The sequence below is a fragment of the Cotesia typhae genome, unplaced genomic scaffold, assembly GCF_013202065.1.
Source record: "Cotesia typhae breed Kobodo isofemale line unplaced genomic scaffold, CoteBio_Ctyphae contig_9, whole genome shotgun sequence".
NCBI lineage: Eukaryota > Metazoa > Arthropoda > Insecta > Hymenoptera > Braconidae > Cotesia > Cotesia typhae.
In genome coordinates, this window is record NW_027423770.1 from 938,922 (window position 1) to 957,851 (window position 18,930).

Here is an 18,930-nt window from a genome sequence, read left to right on the forward strand (position 1 = left end):
TAAAATCAGTCTTATAACGAATAATTTTACCTGAAACTACAGTAATATTTTTTCATTATACCGATATGAGTCTGGAGTGGCAATTTTCCATATAGCGATCAATAATTGTTTTTCGGGCGGTATCATTGGAGATCCTGAAATTTTTCTTGTTAACGATGGTTTAATTGTATCAAGGATAAAATTAAATGTTGATCGACATAACCTAGAATTATTAAAACATTTATTTATTTATAATTTAATCCATAAATTTAAATTGGTAAACAAAATTTGACATTTTTATAAAATTAAGTTTGAAATTTTATTAATTACCTAAGTGAGATTTAAATTCTTTATCAGTAAAAGCTGGAATAACCTCTTCAACAAAATTTTGGAGCCTTGGTATGGGTTCTTTTTTGAAAGAGAAATTTAAGTGAATATTACAATATTCCCACTCCATTTCATCATCACTGTCTTCAATCATATCATATTCATCACTATCATCACGATCAAAATCATCGTTAATTATTTCCAATAAATTATTTACTATTTGATAAAAATTTCCCACATTCGCCATTTTGATACAAACTAACGCTCACAACGTCCAAAACGAATGATATTTTCTGATTGATTCTAAGCGTTCATAAGTCTACACGAACGCCAATAATTTGTGCTTATAAGCGTGAGCGCTCAAAGCGTGTGAGCGTCCAACGCGAATGCACCCAAAATATCTTATTCCTACAATATATATAATATAGTTTTACATACTATCACTTAAGTTTTAACTATTAAACTATTTATTACATTTACATTTACTATCTTGATTAAATAATTTGTTGGTCGATTAGCTTATAACAGTAATAATAATAATCTTCCTATAATATTAGAATATATATATATAATAATATTATTCTAGTTTGCGTCTGCGGCCGACTTAAATTACAATGTACCTGCATTCGCCCCTGCTTTATTTAAGCATTCGCGACCTTTATTTAGGGAAACCGCAGAAAACCCGGTCGAGGTACAGATGATAATAGTATGACATAGTCATTTTGACGTCACTTCTAAAATTATAACTAAACCATTGAAATTAATTCCTTAAAGGTTACATAAGATGCTACTTACTTATTATTGAACAATTATCAATAAATAATTATTATATATTATTACTAAGAATAGGGTAACTTAGTTATTTGATTAAAATAATTTGATAAAGTTATAGTTAGTTTGCGCGTGTTATTCCATTTATAATTTAATTACAAATTATCAAACATCTAGTCAAATATCTTTAAGCTGAATTATTATTATTTAGCTTAGCCAAGTATTTCTTTAAAATCTAATATTAACAATAAGATATTTTTCTCTAACTTGTCTATTTAATGTTACATGTTTATTAAAATATTTAATCACTTAAGGACAAATGGATTTTTGAGATTTCCACGCGTCTTTTATGACTTTCCTCAAGAGTCCCAAATGTCATGTGGCCAACACATGGCTCCGGGATTTTTCAAAACTCTTTTATGGTTTCCAGGACCAAACGACAATACTTCTTTGTATTTACTCTAAATTTTACTTTCCGTTTTTTTTTTTTTGTGAGCAACAAATTATAACGAATTTTCTGCCTCACAGACGATGACTAAGTAAACAGCTTAAGATTTATTTATGTTTTTAAGCAGAGGTTTATATTTAATTTTCGAATTGAGATTGAATTTGAATATATATCATTTGAACATTTAAATTCGCGTTAAACTAACAGGTGGTGTCACCTGTAGAGTAATGCCTGGCATCACACTAGTGACCTCGCTGGACATAACTTCACATGTATTTACTATGCTATATTCACGTCAGTACAAAAGGAACATTAGCGACGCTAGTGGTGAAAAAGGGTAACTTAACAGGTACGATTTTAGTGGGCAGACTCTGTCAATTATCCCACCTGTATAAACCTAGTATCAAATAATTAATTTTATTTAATCGGATCTATACAAATCGTTTGTTCGTCGTTTGTTCTTATTTGTTCGTTAAAAATATTTATTTGTTCGGTTATTGTTTATTTATAAAAAATTAAACAAATTTTTTTTGTTAAGTTAGCGTTTTATGGCTCGAATTGAAAAAAATTTTTTTTTAAACGATAAATTAATTTTTTTTATTGTTTGTTCGATTAATTTGATTGTTTGTTCGATCATTTTTCCATTTTAATTTAATTTTTTCTTAACAATATTTTCAGTTCTTTTTAGTTAGTTCGGCGCATGCGCAGACTTGTGAAACTGTTAAGCGACTCTTAGTCCCTTAAGGGACCACAAAAAAATTGGCATAGAGTCACAAAGACAGAATAAAATAAATAAATGCTCCTAATTGCTCATTAATTGCTCAATTCATATCAAAAATTGTTCACCCTGTAAATTAATTAATTAATTTATTATTAATTATTATAAATACAAAATATTGTTTTGCCTTTAGTACGTGAACCAATGGAACTTTCGATTATTTTTTGTTTTCAATAAATTGCTCACTTTTTGTTCATTTGAATTTTGTGCTTTATCTTATTTATTTTCTTTTAATTATCGTTAATTAATGAAACATAATTTTTATGCTTATTTAATAATTACGACATGGTGACGTCACAGCAAGATATATTATACGCATGCGCACCAACAAATGTAAGGCGCAGGCGCACTGAGAGAAAGAAAAAATATAAAGTTAAGTTGGTATAATTGAAGAGGATATATATGAAGTGATTTTTTCGGTAATAACCTAACAGGATAGCAAGAAAAATAAATTTAATTGTTTACAATGTATAAACAAAATAGGTAAATATTTTGTATATTACTATTTATATTAGTAAAATGAATGTATAAGAATTAATTTTTTTTTCAGTTCTTTTTTTAATGGCCAAAAAAAATAATTAAGTTTTGTTTTAAGTGAGGTAATTAATTAAATTTATGTCTTACATTTTAACATTAATATTATTATTTACTTCATATAGGATAACCCTTGGTCTGGACTTACAATAAGTGCACCAAATAAATTATACCGGATAGCAAATGTATGAGTAAATTACACTCATAAGTTAACTTTCACAATTTGTCATTCCTACAAATAACGTAAGTATTACTAGAAATACAATAATTCAAAAGATTTATTTAAAAAATAATTTTTATTTTCGTATTCAAAACATCTATGCACTTATTGCTGAAACTAAAATAGAGACTGAAGCTGATAAAAAATTTGAGACTACATTAGTAGAGGATAAATCTACATGAACACTACTTAAAACTGAAGAAATTTTTAAAGCTGAAAAGATATTCGAAGAAGTTAAATAATCAGCTCCCGCTATTAAGACTAAGACTAAGACTAAACAAGTTGAAGAATAATCTGCTGTCGAAGAAGTCAAACTAAATTGGCGACTTTAAATCTGAAAAAGTAACTCAATAACAGAAACAGTTGTCGCAATCGCTGAACAAGTTAAGATTACGAAAACGAAGCACAGAAATAGCATCAACGAAGAGGCTAAGCAAAATTGTGGTGACGAATGTTCAACAGATAAATAGTCTATGAAAGTCAAGATTGACATCATTGCAGTGGATGGTGCTTTTGAGCCTGAAGTTGTTGCACCAGTACCAGTTAGTTGCTGCGACGCTTAAATAATCTCGCCTCATGAACTACTTTTACGGTAAAATATAATAACTCAAATTTGATTCTGTAAACATGATACCGGAAGTCAATTATTTCAATAAATAATTATTAAATACCAAACAACGAGTATTATGTTTTGAATGTCATGATAAATTAAGACTATTTCAAGTGGTATATATTTTTAATAAATAAAAATCAGTCACTCGTTGAGCAAAGCTGTTTTTTTTTATCATTAAACGATTAGAATTATTATTTGCATATTTATATTAGTATTAAAAGTGCGTAAATGTAACTGTTAGTAAAAAATAACGATAATAATAATAATAATATTATTATTATATCACTACTACTATTTTATGCATGAATAGTTTTCTTAAAAAGATCAATCATCTTATTTTAGGTCTTGGAGCTGCATAGATGTCAAAAACTTTTGAGACTTTGTAAAATGCACTTATAAAACATTCTTCGTATTAGTGTTATTTCAGTGACTATTCGATAGTCGTAAATTGTGCTTTTCAGGTAAATTTACCTGAAGAACTTAATGAAATTTATTCTTTATACTTGCAGCATTTTTTTAATTAAATCAAAAAAGAATTGATTAGTTTTTCAATTACACTGATGAATATTTATTAAAATTTTTTCTTAATAAGAAGTCAGTCCCTCTAATTTCTGTGACGACGGAAGAACAGTAGAAGAAACCATAATTGCTTAAAATATTTTAGTTTTGCCAAATACAAAACTTTCTTTAACAATGTTGCGTTAAACTCTGTGAAAGTGTGATAATTCATCGTTGCTGTAATGTTCAAATTAAAAAATTAAGATAATTGTTAAATAAAAATTTTTCACGAAATTTTATTTATTTTTGAATCCTCATGATTCAATGAAAATAATCGTATTCCAAAAATATTATTTATATGTTTGGAGAAACAGACTTTAATCAATATTTTGGTTTTGTTATTATTACCCTTGTGGAAATAATTCTCTGAAAAAACTCTTGACAAGTCTTTATAACTCTGAATAAGACTTTTCGAAATTCTTCACATCCCTAACTAAGTGAAGGAAAGACTTAATAAGTCTTCAAAACTCTGCAATACTCTTCAAAAGTCAAATTTTCCCTGCAATTTCGGAATTTCTCAAAGAGTTATTAAGACTTGATAAGACTTGTTCAGTTTTACAAGAAAAGAAGAAAATATTTCTTTTCAAAAAATTACTTATCAGAATTAAATAAAACTATAAAAAGAATTAATGCATGTTTTAAAAAATTTTTTTAAATAATATTTTCATCACGAAAATACTTTGATGGGCATCGAATCACTAATAGTTGAGCAAGTCAAAACATCAACAGCAAATGAAGTGCACTTGCTGTTGGAAACAGATATTACTCAAAGAGTAAATCCAATCGGTATTTAATTTGGACTATCAAATATTAAAGTCAACTTTCTAGGTAGGAAAGAATTTTCTAACAACATGCCACCTATTAGAAACTAAGAACACTCAAAGATTCTAACTGTAAATTCGTAAACTAAAATATGTTAGGTATCAATTAATTCCAGCAGATAGCGTGTGGATAGAAAATTCTTTCCTACCTAGAAAGTTGACTTTAATATTTGATAGTCCAAATTAAATACCGATTGGATGTACTCTTTGAGTAGTATCTGTTTCCAACATCAAGTGCACTTCATTTGCTGTTGATGTTTTGACTTGCTCAACTATGAGTGATTCGATGCCCATCAAAGTATTTTCATGATGAAAATATTATTTAAAAAAAATTTTTTTAAAACATGCATTAATTCTTTTTTATAGTTTTATTTAATTCTGATAAGTAATTTTTTTGAAAAGAAATATTTTCTTCTTTTCCTGTAAAACTGAACAAGTCTTATCAAGTCTTAATAACTCTTTGAGAAATTCCGAAATTGCAGGGAAAATTTGACTTTTGAAGAGTATTGCAGAGTTTTGAAGACTTATTAAGTCTTTCCTTTACTTAGTTAGGGATGTGAAGACTTTCGAAAAGTCTTATTCAGATTTATAAAGACTTTTCAAGAGTTTTTTCAGAGAATTATTTCCACAAGGGTACATAATGTAGAATGATAATGAATATTACAAACGGGCTAATTGAAGCGTCTTCAATAAATAGAATATAAAAATAAATTTCATGATGTATTATTAAATAAAAAAAAATATATATATTTAAACTCTAAAAGTAAAGTTTTTAGGAACACACAACTGACAATATCACCGGTAAATTATTTAATTATTTCTAATGATATACTTAATAGTTTTTATTTTAACTAATCATTCGGAAAAAAATTATAACAATCAAGCATTTAGTTATTTGAATTTCGATAGATAAATATAAATTTATTTACATTTTTTTCATGATTTGTTATAAAAATATGTCAAGAGAACATCACATATCTGCTGTTACAGCTCTAAGTGATGCGGCTTTAAACTTATATCATTAATAATTTCAGAGCTATTAATAACTTATAGTAAATAATTAAATAGTGTTTCATTTTAAATTCTGTAATTATATAGTGTTATAATTATTTTTTAAATTAATTAATTCGATATTATAACATATCAACGAATTACTTCTATTTGATGATTCAATTTATCGATGGTTATATGTAGCTCTTATCGAAATTCTAGTCTTCTAGACCTATTAAGATTATTAAATATTAACTTTTTTTGCTATTCATCAGTTAAATTAATAAAACAAAAAAGAAACAAATAAGTAGGGTAAATAAAATAAATTGATTAAATTTTATTGCATGTAGTGATTTTTTTTAACATAAATATTTTTCATAATTGAAAATGTTCACTGTAATTATTTACTATAAAGTAAACAAATTTAATTGCTCAACCCATATATTATGAACAACTTGGGTTTATTAAAATTCACTTATTTTTATTATTAAAACTACTGTGATTGCAGAAGATACATAATCTAATGAAGAACATACATTTTACGTTTTAATTTCTTTTTCTGTTAAAATTTTTTTTTAATAATTATGGTAAAAGCTCTATAAAATTGCTGTAGTTCTATCTCAATTTTCTCACAAAAAACTAACAAGAGCAAGTTTCGAATGTTTATTATTAATGTTGATGTATTTAATTAGTCATCAAATCACATTGTCATTGAGACTCATACTCGATTACAAATTAATTATTCGCATTAAATCTACTCTTCGAAACGTGCAATTGAAAGTTCTAGTGAACACCGTAATCATAAATGTAATTTTACATATATATACTCTCAATTTATATACTTAGTCACAAGAATGAATTAATGTCGTAAAATTATATTTGTGATAGTTATTGTTGGTCAATTCTATGATCTAACTTTTATTTTGAATCAATCCAAAATATGGCATTGAAAATACAAGAAATCAAAAAATTTATACATTTCTTTTTAAATTTTCTTTAAGAAAAAAAAATGATAAAAAAAATTTCACATGTGGATATTTTCATAAATTATTTTTTTTTTTATTTTCTTGCGATTAATTTGTTCTTTAAATAAAATAAAAAATTTGTTAGACATCGACTTGTTTCAGTATAGGTAATAATAGAAAAAAACCGACATATATAAGTTTGATAGAACATTAATTAACATTTAAAAATTGTTTATTAAAAATATACTGCTTCTATACAGTATTTAAATTATCCAACGTTATGATTTACATGATTTACACCTTTAGACATTTTCTATGTTTATAGATGGTCGTGTTGCATGTTACGCTAGAAATATCCATTGTCCGTATGTTGTCCTCACAAGCACATTTCAAACGTTAAATGTGAACGCACTCATAATCATCCACATTGTTAAATTACATTCCGAAATTTTAGCTGATAAATAACCAAATAACTTACTAGATAATTACCAGATATTTGTCTAGATGGTTTTCTACCGTTGTAAAGCACAATCGGTTTCATTAATTAATGTCTGGTATACTATATAGTATATACTAAACCAGCATTTTGTAAAGGATAGTATAGAGGGCCAACTTTAGTACACCAGGCGTAACGATAGCGATTGTACAAATGAATTAAAATAATTATTTGACTTTATTTAAAGAAGGAAGGATAAAAATTAAGATATTATGCATATCGATTAAAATGAATAATCCTTTCTTTTAATAAACATATCTATGACCTTAGGGTGCATTCGTCTTGGATGCTAAGTACAAGACGCACAAACTATAGATTAAGCGTGCTGAAAGTGTGTTAAGCGCCAAATGCAAATGTAGCCTAAGTGTTATCAGTTTATTATATAATATATATATAACTATTGTTTAGATCGATGATAGTCAGTAAATTGTAAATAAATAAAGCAAAATTTATCGGATGCAGTCGAAAAATATTATAAACTATTCGAAAAGAAGAAATATGTTTTAATTACCAAAGATTATTTTGATGCGATTGTCAAATTTGGACTCTAATATTAGCAAATAAAGTGTTGGATAAGTATTTTTCTTTCATTATTCTTATTATAAATATAATAATCCTCAAAATAGTCTATTTATTATTTGCAGTATCAATCAAAAGGAGACAAGATTCTGTGAAGCATGCAGTTAATTATAAACATAGTTATAATTTGTTAGTAAGAACCTTCAGTACGATTTTAAGGTATTAAAAATTGGGTACTGTAAGTATTTATACAATGAATTGTATAAAGAAACATTAATTAAATTGGTAAGTTCATAGCATTTTATGACACTTTTCAAAATAAATAAATAGAAATTCAAAATATTTTAGACTGAATGAAATCGTCCTACTGCCCGTTTAATCGATTTCAAACAAGTGGTTCTTGAGAGTCTTGAGTAACTCTCCATGAAATTCTTTAATGTATAATTCCAATGGCTGTTGATGGTACTAAAAAAAAATGAAAAAATGAACGATAAAAAAACAGTGAAATTAATACATGAAAATGTTGATGATAGGGACACAGTAATATTTAACCTAACTACTTTTACTCATAGAGGATTACTGGTAAGCATAGATTAAAACTATTTAAATAAATTAACCGGATTAAAAGTTAATTTGTACATTATATCATTTATCAATCATAAAAGTCATTATTGAAGCTACCTCTGCGTTTCAAAATATTCATTAAAAAAAATTATCGTCTTTAATTACATAATCGTACAAATTGTAATGATGTATATAAGTTTTATCAATTTTGAAAAGATTATTGTAGAATATAAATACCAATTTATTGTTTTGAGTTCAATTAGTTTTATTAATTAATAATACCATTCATAAAATTTTACAATAAGACGTATAATAATGTGGAAATTCTAACATTCGGTAGTTTAGTACGTAAAATATGTGGAGTATCTTGCAAGTCATTAAACTTAGTCCATTTGTTTTGAATTGTACGCGTAAAAGCCACAAAATGTCCGATGCCTTTCGGTATTGCCGATGGTTCATATTCAATAACTCCAGTTAGCAAATATTTTTTATTTTGAATATTAAATGTTATAGGAATTTCTCGTAAATTAGTATTTAATAACTTTTCTCCTGATGAACATTGTGCTTCATAAAAATGATCTAAATTTAACAATAAATACGAATCAATTTCCAGTTTACGACCGGTCACAATTTTTTTACACTTTTTATAATAAAATGTTTCTTTTTCGATATCATTCAAAACACTTTCCTCTAAATAATCAAAACCATTATCCCATACTAATTTAGCATTAGCGTTTAATGTTGATAATTTTTTTGTTTCAGAAGATGCACATTTTACACAATCTCGCCGTTCAGTGATAGATTCATAATTTCTTAGCAAATTTGGAATTAGTTCATTGACATCACATACACAGTTAATAACATATTGTTCTGCATGGAATATTCTTCTTAATAGATTAAATCTTTTAGTGTAAAAGTCTGGAGTAGCACCAACCTGCGCGCATAACTGTAGGATTTTTATAAATTGCGAATGATTTTTTTGATTGTCAATAAAATTTTGAAAACTTTTGAAATTTAAATAGGCAAAAGACAAAATTTCTACTATACTATCAAATGAACAAGTATTTTTAAGGGATAATTTTACATTACCAACTTTTTGAGGTGCACATCTGCTACCATTTTCAATCATTTTTCTTTTTTAGTAATTTTAGACTTCATGGAAACTGCATTTTGGTGGATTAATGTTGCTCCTGGTAAAGGATTAACATATTTTCCTCTCTTAACTGGCTTATATGAATCACTGTTTGAGATATATTTCCGTTTTAGCGGTATTTTAGTTTCACAAATTTTAAATGGGATTGGTTGCTCATTGAGTACTATTGAATAACTACTTTCTTCTTTCTGTTCATATGAAAAATTTGACAATTATACTGGGGTAGAATGAAATTTTGGTTCAGACCAATTTAAACTATTATTAACTTTGGTACTAATTTCTTTACTGAAACTCAAATTAATATTTGTTGATAATTTTAAAGCATCTTCACTACACTCATCAACGGAAGAATCGATAACAACAACAGTAGACTTTGGTTCCAAATCTGATGACATACTTACATTTGGTAAAATAATTTCTTTAGATGATTCGGATTCATGTAACATTTCTCTTTCTTCAGCATTATTTTTAAACTGTTTTAATTTCTCCTCTATAGTATTCAGAGAAATTTCCGAAAATGTATTCTCGGTGATATTTAATTCAAGAGTTTCACGAAGTTTATTTTTATTCCTCCAATTTTCTTCACAGTTTAGCATGTTGTTGTCTGTCACTTTTTTTGTATTATTTGATACTTTTTGAATCATCTGTTGTTTCTCATACGCAACTCTTCCTTCGATTATTCTTGTAGAAATTGTTTTGACATGTTCGACTAAAAACATATCTGCGCGAGTAGGCTGGTGACCTTCTAAAACATTATCTTTGATGTATTTAAAATAGTTCTCAGAACGGGACGAAGTGGCAATATGATTTTTTGATTCATAATGTTTTCGCATTACGTTTGTCCAAGCCGGAAATTGCTTGAATAATTTAATTAGTTTTTTTAATATTGCTACTAAATAATAAGGATTAAAATCGTCAAACCTTACAGAATTATCAGAATTGATATTGCTCTGAGAGTTTTTTACAATTTTATCAATATAATTTGATAATTGAGAATCATCAGTTGAACTTGAAGCCTCAGAATCATCGTCTTCTAGATCCTCATCATGGCAAAATAAGTGGGTATCGCAGGACTTTTCTTTCTCACAACTATTACTGTTTTTAATGGTTTTATAATCAATAGCTGTATCGTCAAAACTAAAAGTTTCCAAATTTTTCAATATCCATTGAATATCGTTTTTGCACCCATATTCATTTTGACAGATGTTCAATAAAGTTTTCATTAGTCTTTCAATATCTGAAAAATTTTCGAGTGTGCTCATTAAGCCGATAGCTCTCAGATAAAAATCTTTAACTATAAATTTTGTTGATGAAAAACATTTGTCCATTGATACGTTGTGAATCAAATGGGCTATATCAATCCTTAAATATAATTGTGGCAAAGTTTCAGTTTTTTTAATTAAAAACTTGAAAGAGTTAGATAAATATTGTTTATAACTCAGGTTACAAAAAGCTAAACATATCGCATTTTGTAGAGCTGCAGACATATCCGTTACTACATCCAGAGGTATTCGAATTTTTGATGAAATCCACTCGAGAAGCCAAAATGTCAGGATTTTTGTGTCATGTCTCTCGGATAACATCTGACAAATCGGTACGATTAAATTGTTAATATATGTAACAATTTGATATAAAAATATTGGACTCTGTTGACTATCTTCAGCAAATGGTATTTTTCGAACGACACTTCCAGTGGCATCTAAGGAAACTATCGGGTTAAGTTTAATTAGATCATTATATAAATCAATTTGCTGCGGAGTCCAGTACATAATGAAAAATTTATCGCATCCCACTTGTTTAATAACATTAACAAATTCTGAATTATTATGTTTCAAATGTTTTAACGAATCAAATAAGCTTCCTTGGATACCAAGTCGGATTTTCTTCCCTTCATGACGTATCTGATTAAGAACAGGTGCATTTGGAATTATTGGTGCTGCTTGTTCGCCATACTTTTGATATGTTTCTATGAGCTTTCTTTTGTACTGGTTTCCTTTTTGCAGTTCTAAATCTTTTGCAAATTGACGCCTTTGTTCTCCAGCAATACGCAGTTTTTTAGAATGGGGAATTTTTAAAGTATTGGTTGTATGTATTAGCATGGACACATTTTCATCGTCACTGAAATTAAAAATACACTCTCCAAGAATAGCCGCATGACATAATTTTTCAGTGCATGAACCAGAAATTTTAAGTATAAATTTATCAATGTTATTTTTATTTTCTAGGTGGAGAACTGATTGTTGAGAAAATTTAAATGCGCAAGGTAATTTTTGTGAAATATATATTAATTTTGTAACGATAGATGTCCAACCGTTTTTTAATGCCAAATATTTTTTATTATTGCAATCGATTTTCTCGATTGGTTTAATTTTTAACCATTCTTCTTTAGTAAAAGTTATATTAAAACTTATATACTTTTCTTGAGTTTCCATACTTTCAACCGATTCATTTTGTACATGAAAAATATCTTTCTTATGATCAGTCTTTGAAAAATTTAAACCACGCTCCTTTAGATATCGCTCAAAAATATTATTGCGGTTTTGTGTGACCTCAATATATAAAGCAATTGGAGTTTTCAAGTATTTTCCAGAAGCTAACTTCCAAATTTTACAAATATCTGACCAAACCGGATCACGTCTTGATTTGATTTTACCATTATCAGAACAAATTTCAAAATTTACCACTCTATTTAAAACTTCAACAAACGGTACAGCTGCCCAACTCGTCATTATAAAATATTGTAGTTTAATTATAAATTATTTAAATGAATAGACATATATTAGAATGTACAGAAGATAGCTTTTATTTATTAAATGGCAACATAAAACAGTTATATGATTATTATTGCAATTTCGATTGTCATTTGTTTTAGCATGAAATACTAATTAAAGCGGGAAATAAAAGTAGTTTAAAAATAACGCTTACAATAATTAAATTATACAATGTTAACTTTTCTTATTAATCAATATATTTTTATTAAAAAATAATAATTATAAAACATAAAGCGCGATGCATTTTTATACTTATGAAAAAAGTAATATACAGTTTTTATTTCAATATTTTAACGGATTTACCAAGATTTTTGTTACAATTTTTATAATAATAATAATAATAATAATAATAATACTTTGATGATATAAATCATAATAATCACTTTTAAAAATAAATACAATAATATAAATTGTGTTTTATTTTTCATTTAATTGTTGCTTAGAATCATTTTAACTTTTTTTTATGGGATATATACTTTTATTTTTCAATTCTATATTAATAAAATATAAACCAATTATTTTTTTTCTTTTATATATTATTGAAAAAAAAAAAATAATTGGTTTATATTTGATTAACATAGAATTGAAAGATAAAAGTATATATCCCATAAAAAAAGTTAAAATGATTCTAAGCAACAATTAAATAAAAAATAAAAAACAATTCATATTATTGTATTTATTTTTAAAAGTGATTGTTATGACTTATATAATATATATGCGAAAAATAATAATGAAATATATATGTATATAAATAATCTCAAGCTACACTTTCGCACTAAAAAAAAAAAATGTTTATCTGCTTTAATTCTTATCATTATATTTGTGCACATTATAATAGTAATGAAAAAGAAAGAAATTAATTAAAATAAAATTATTATATTTCTAATAAAACTAGTTTTAACACAGAATTAACCGATAACGTAATGTAAAGTCAATGAATAAATCAACAGAGCAATCATTATTGGCTGTTCACTTTTTTGCATGTCATCATTACTTAATTTTTGTATTGTTTAATATTTAATAACTATATTATATTAATATACTCTTAATATTATACAAAGAGGACACTGTCCTTTCGGTCGTCTACTGACGACTTGGATTGATTTATTACTATTTACAATAATAATATTTAATAATGTTTATATTTATGCAGTATAGCCTTCAGTTAATAAGAATAGTATCATTTAAACATTTTTCATTTCACTTCATTAAATGTGTAATAAACTATTTCATCATCATAATCACGATGACAAATGTAACTTACCATCTTAAATGTGTTGATATAATAAACTTTGGATCAAATAGCTGAAACAACTTCGATCGTGTTATAAACTAAGTAGTCTTGTATTTTCTGTGATATTACTTGTACCAGTGGCCCTATATTTCCATGCTTGTAATTCAAAACTGGACAATAAAACCACGAAATTAAATCGTGCGTGCAAGAGTGCATCAACTGCTGCATGTTAAATTAACTTCCTGAAGTAGCCTAAAAAAAAACCAAGTTTATTAAACAATTAAAGCCAACTGGCCCTGACAATAATCAGTGTATTTTTAAAATTCATTGCACTACCTTTGATTTGTCTTCCTTTTTCTTGTAGCAATTCTGTGTTGCGTAGATTAATGATTCAAAATACTTGCCGAAAGAGACGATAGATTTAGAAATAAAAAGTTATGCTGATATCAAAGGCTTCTAAATATTATCATCGTTCATACTAAAAATTTAAATTCTACTTTTTTTTTATTACAATTATTTTTTTACCTGTCATTAACTATACAACCACAAGCTCTGGAAAGATTAGTAAAAATTTTGAATCACTGAATCTGTTTAGTAGTAACTGTGGTACTACACACAAATACTTATTTTAATGATCATGGACTTCATTTCCTTGAAATTGGAAGTAGAATAATCGTCCATAGTTGTGTCTTATCACCGTACATTAGTGTCAAATACATTCATCTAGTATGAACTCGATCAGAAAAATGAATTCCTTGAAATTATAAATAAAAATTGTACTTTACTTAAAATTATAATAATAATAATTATTATTGAAACGGCATTGATAGTTCATCACTGAATGATTAGTAATTAAACTAGAATAGTGAACATAAAATTAACTAATTAAAAAGAATTCAGAGACTAATAACAATACTGTTTAGTTAACAAAATTATCTGACATAGACTTGCAAAGTGTTGGCTCAAAATCTGATAACATAACATTTGATAATATAATTTCTATATATGCTTAAGATAGCTCATTTTTTAACCATTCGTGATGAAATAGTTTAGAAATGTTCCATTAAAAACATATCCACTGTGTTAATGATTTTTTCAAACATTATCGTTGCTACTTTGAGATTTAATGAACTGAAAAACCAAAAAAAAAAAATTAATAAATAATCAGTTGTTAATTACTTGTTTATGTTTAGAAAAATAAATCGTGTGACTACCATAACCTACACGATGTTATTATTGATTAATTACAAAAAAAATTTTCATAATAAAAAAAGATCAATTGAATGAGAAATTAAAAAATTCTAGATTATTTATTGAGACTTTATTAAATAAGATTCAATCAATATGATTTTTCAAATGATTATTTTGATCTCCTATAAAATAAAGAAAATCTCATTCAAGATAACCACGCATTTTAATTTTTTTTGCTAACCTGTTAGGTTATTACCTAAAAAATCACTTCATATATATCCTCTTTAATTATACCAACTTAACTTTGTATTTTTTCTTTCTCTCAGTGCGCCTGCGGTTTACATTTGTTGGTGCACATGCGTATAATATATCTTTCTGTGACGTCACCATGTCGTAATTATTAAAAGTATAAAAATTATGTTTAATTAATTAACGATAAATAAAAGAAAATAAATAAGATAAAGCACAAAATTCAAATGAACAAAAAGTGAGCAATTTATTGAAAACAAAAAATAATCGAAGGTTCCATTGGTTCACGTACTAAAGGCAAAACAATATTTTGTATTTATAATAATTAATAATAAATTAATTAATTAATTTACAGGGTGAGCAATTTTTGATATGAATTGAGCAATTAATGAGCAATTAGGAGCATTTATTTATTTTATTCTGTCTTTGTGACTCTATGCCAACTTTTTTGTGGTAAAATTAAGTAAATAAAATAAATAATAAATGAAATTTGTTTCTCAGTTCAATTTTAATTAAAATAAAATATTTCTAAAAATAATAACGAAGTGTCTATTGACACGCTCCACGGATGAAGCTAAAGTCACGGACATGTAGTAAACACGGAGGAAGGAAAATTATTTGCATCCGTGGATACAACTACAATCACGGAAACAGGTTTACGCTCGTCGGAAAATCAAACGTTTACGCTCCACGGATGATATCCGCGCCTGCAAAATTAAAAAAATCACGAATTGTACTCTATTTTCTCCATCGGGAAAATTTCCGTGGTCGTAACAATATCCCTAGAATATCCGTGGCTGTAATTTCAAAACGAGACATTGATGAGATTTTATCCGTGACTGTAAAATAATGGAGACACGGGCGACAGCACGTGTTCCGTGACTCCAACAATTTCAAGGTGTATTAAGACAGTTATGGATATTTCCATAATAAATGTTTTAAATAAATACCTCTAAATGTTATTATTTATAATTAAACCCCTAAAATAAATATACATATTTATTAGCGCGCGCAATTTGAATTTTGAGTACATTGTTACGTCCCCACCTGCATTCGCAGATGTCGCTGATAGCGAATACGCGCGCTAATTTAAACTCTAACAATTGTACAATAATTTCATAAATATTCATTTTTATAAATATAATGTTAAATGGTAAGTAAAGAATTCCAAATGTTAAATATTAAATATAGAAATAGAAAACGATAAGAAAAGTAAAACTCAGCCAACATCTGAGTAAACAAAATATTTTTAAGTTTACATTAACATTTTCTCACGAAGATTGTTAATGGAAAATGATTCATTGTAAGACAACTAGCGTTGAGTACATAAGTATATTCGAGAACGTCCGAGGAATGTTCTAAATAAATGATGATAACGAACGCCTGCGTGTCCTGGACTTTGGAGTTGAGTCAGCGCGGATCATCCGAGCGAGACTCAGAGATGCCACGGAGATCAACTCAAGAGAATAGGACATTCGGGGCCTGATACGCAGCCCTACTCCCCTCAGGGCGCGGCCCTTCAACGAGGAGATATAAGCAGGGTGCACGGGGAGTTCGTGAAGCTTTTTCCTAAGGCTCTTTTTGGTCTCAAAGTTACGAACTTAAAGCTCTTCTCGATTAATTCTTGTCGCGAGACTATCAAATCAAATCACGTTAAATACTATTACGTACTACACGGCAGTTGTCAAACCACTCAAATTAAAAGTGTATTTTAAATAGTTAAATAAATCCATTTATTAATTAAATTCACCGAAGTTAGTTATTTCAGAGTTAGTTCGAGAACCTCTACTTACGACTCTGGAGGTCATATCATCTTTATCTCCAGCTCTAGTTGTTCTACTGGTCATACCCAAACCCAAGGGGTAACCGGGACGTAACAACATGTACAATTGTAAAAATATTTTTTTAGCTGGAAAGAAATTTTAACTTAATTTTCTACATTATGAAACTGTAAGTAGATATTACATTATTTATCAGTTATCTGCAAAATGTATAAATTTAGTCTGCGAAGGTTTTGAGTTTATAATAATTTCAAATAATAAATAATAAAACCTAATTTAAAAAAATTTTTCATTATTTTTTCATTAATTCTTCCTCTCTTCAGACATTCCACAGTATATTCGTCTTAAAATTAACTTGAGGCAAACTTAAGATCATAATTTAATGCACAGAACATTAATTTTCTGCACAAGAATCAATTAAACTCAAAAAATACTCAGTTAACTTTTAAAAAAGCTCGCAGTTTAGCGTGAAACTCCTGGAAATCTCACTGTAAGCTTTCTCAATTTCTGCGCAGCAGATGTTTGTTCTCTTGTGGACAAAATGTCAGAACTTCTGTCATAGCTACAGAAAGAACTATTATAATTTATTTAGTCGGCAAAATTAAAAATAAATTATTTAATTGATACAGTGATAGGTATAGCTATGATAAAAAAGGTTGTATCAACGGTCGTCCGAGACTGAACTAACAGTAACAGATATCCGTGATAGAGAAGCTTACAGCAATATGGATATCCGTGACTGAACTTACAGTAACGGATATGACTAATTAAGAAGATTAAACAAGCCATTTTATGAAACAACAATAATGAAATAGTTTATTGATTTAAAAACTCATACAAATGAAATATATTAGATATTAAAAAAAAAGACAAAGTTAGTGATATAATTATTATAAGTAAATATTTTAATAAACATCAAAAAAATTATTAAACAACAAACATTAAATAGCTTATTGATTTAAAAAAAGACTGACCAGATATAAAAAGAACATAATATTAAGAATATAATTATTATAAGTAAATAATATAGTAAATACAAAAATTAATTACTTAGAGCGGCATTTTTTACAGTACCACTTGATCGACTCTCGGAGCTTTTTAGGAACAGCTTCGCATTTATTGTGAAACCAGTACCAGCAATCGTCACACATTGTACTGGCCTCCATTTTTTCTTTGATTAACTTTTTACAAGATTCACAAGTCCATGAACCTTTGCTAATTTTTCTCTTTATTGCAGTTTTCAATGTTCTAAGTGCTGGTGCTTCAAAATAACCATTTATTTCCGGTAAATCATCGAATACATATGGGACAGCATCTGATAACGGATTTAATTTTATTAAATCCTTTTTTTTAATAGTTAATTTTTTCTCGACGACGGCAGAAACTAAGTCTTGAGAAATTAATAAACTCAAAATCTGTATCAATTTTTTATTAAGACCATGATTGGTATTAGTAGATTGAACGTCCACTAGAGAGCCAGCCGGAGATTGAATAACATCATCATTTATTTCAGGTTCAATTGAACTCGTTGTAGTAGGTATTATAGGGAGACAGACAGTAGAACAATCCAAGATTTTGGTATTCTCCGATCGAGCAGTAGAAACAGTCAAAGCAGTAGCAGCCGGAGATTGATTCTCTTTTTCTACATGCAAAATTCTAACAAATTTCAAGTGTTGGAAACCAACTGAGGTCGATTTTTTAATTTAGGTCTACCTCGGCTTGTACTCGGCTGTAAGTCGATTATATCTATGTTGGTATTTACATCCTTATCGACTAAGACAATAGGTATACCGTTGATATCAATATCTTCTGCGTTCTCTGTTTCTGCTTCTGACGTTGTTGTCAATTTTTCAACAGCCTGATTTGGTCTGACAATGTTATTTTCATCTTCCGAACTATCACTTATGCAATTCTGAAGATCTTTGTGTAATATTTCCAAATAATTAATTTTTCTATTGCTAATTTTTT

At 27.4% G+C, this 18,930-nt stretch overlaps 1 protein-coding gene and 1 long non-coding RNA gene across 9 annotated transcripts in view; one reads left to right on the forward strand and one right to left on the reverse strand.

Annotated features, from left to right (window-relative positions):
• The first annotated feature begins 1,970 nt into the window (after positions 1 to 1,970).
• Positions 1,971 to 9,667, forward strand: LOC141533497 (uncharacterized). 6 transcript variants are annotated; one of them, XR_012480285.1, is made up of 8 exons: positions 1,978 to 1,992; positions 2,604 to 2,786; positions 2,854 to 2,902; positions 2,963 to 3,080; positions 3,184 to 3,649; positions 7,909 to 8,238; positions 8,368 to 8,601; positions 9,346 to 9,486. It is a non-coding gene; the product is annotated as an uncharacterized LOC141533497 (long non-coding RNA). The 6 variants fall into 6 exon arrangements; XR_012480288.1 differs by having other exon boundaries at positions 1,971 to 2,786; positions 7,909 to 8,304; positions 8,350 to 8,601; XR_012480286.1 differs by having other exon boundaries at positions 1,975 to 2,786; positions 7,909 to 8,304.
• A 281-nt stretch (positions 9,668 to 9,948) lies between these two features.
• The window catches only part of LOC141533483 (uncharacterized), a 32,463-nt gene continuing 23,481 nt past the window's right edge, over positions 9,949 to 18,930 (reverse strand). The window contains exons 5-8 of one of the 3 annotated variants that reach the window (XR_012480274.1): positions 14,078 to 14,872; positions 13,772 to 13,993; positions 10,663 to 10,973; positions 10,341 to 10,481 (exon numbers count right to left, since the gene is read on the reverse strand). Coding sequence is in view for 1 of the 3 variants with exons in the window: in XM_074252394.1 (XP_074108495.1) it covers positions 9,949 to 10,593; positions 10,663 to 10,959 (942 nt within the window). In the remaining 2 variants the exon portion in view is untranslated. Of the gene's footprint in view, positions 10,594 to 10,662; positions 10,974 to 13,118; positions 13,667 to 13,771; positions 13,994 to 14,077; positions 14,873 to 18,930 lie in introns of those variants that run through there. The other 2 variants (XR_012480275.1, XM_074252394.1) reach the window with 2 other exon arrangements.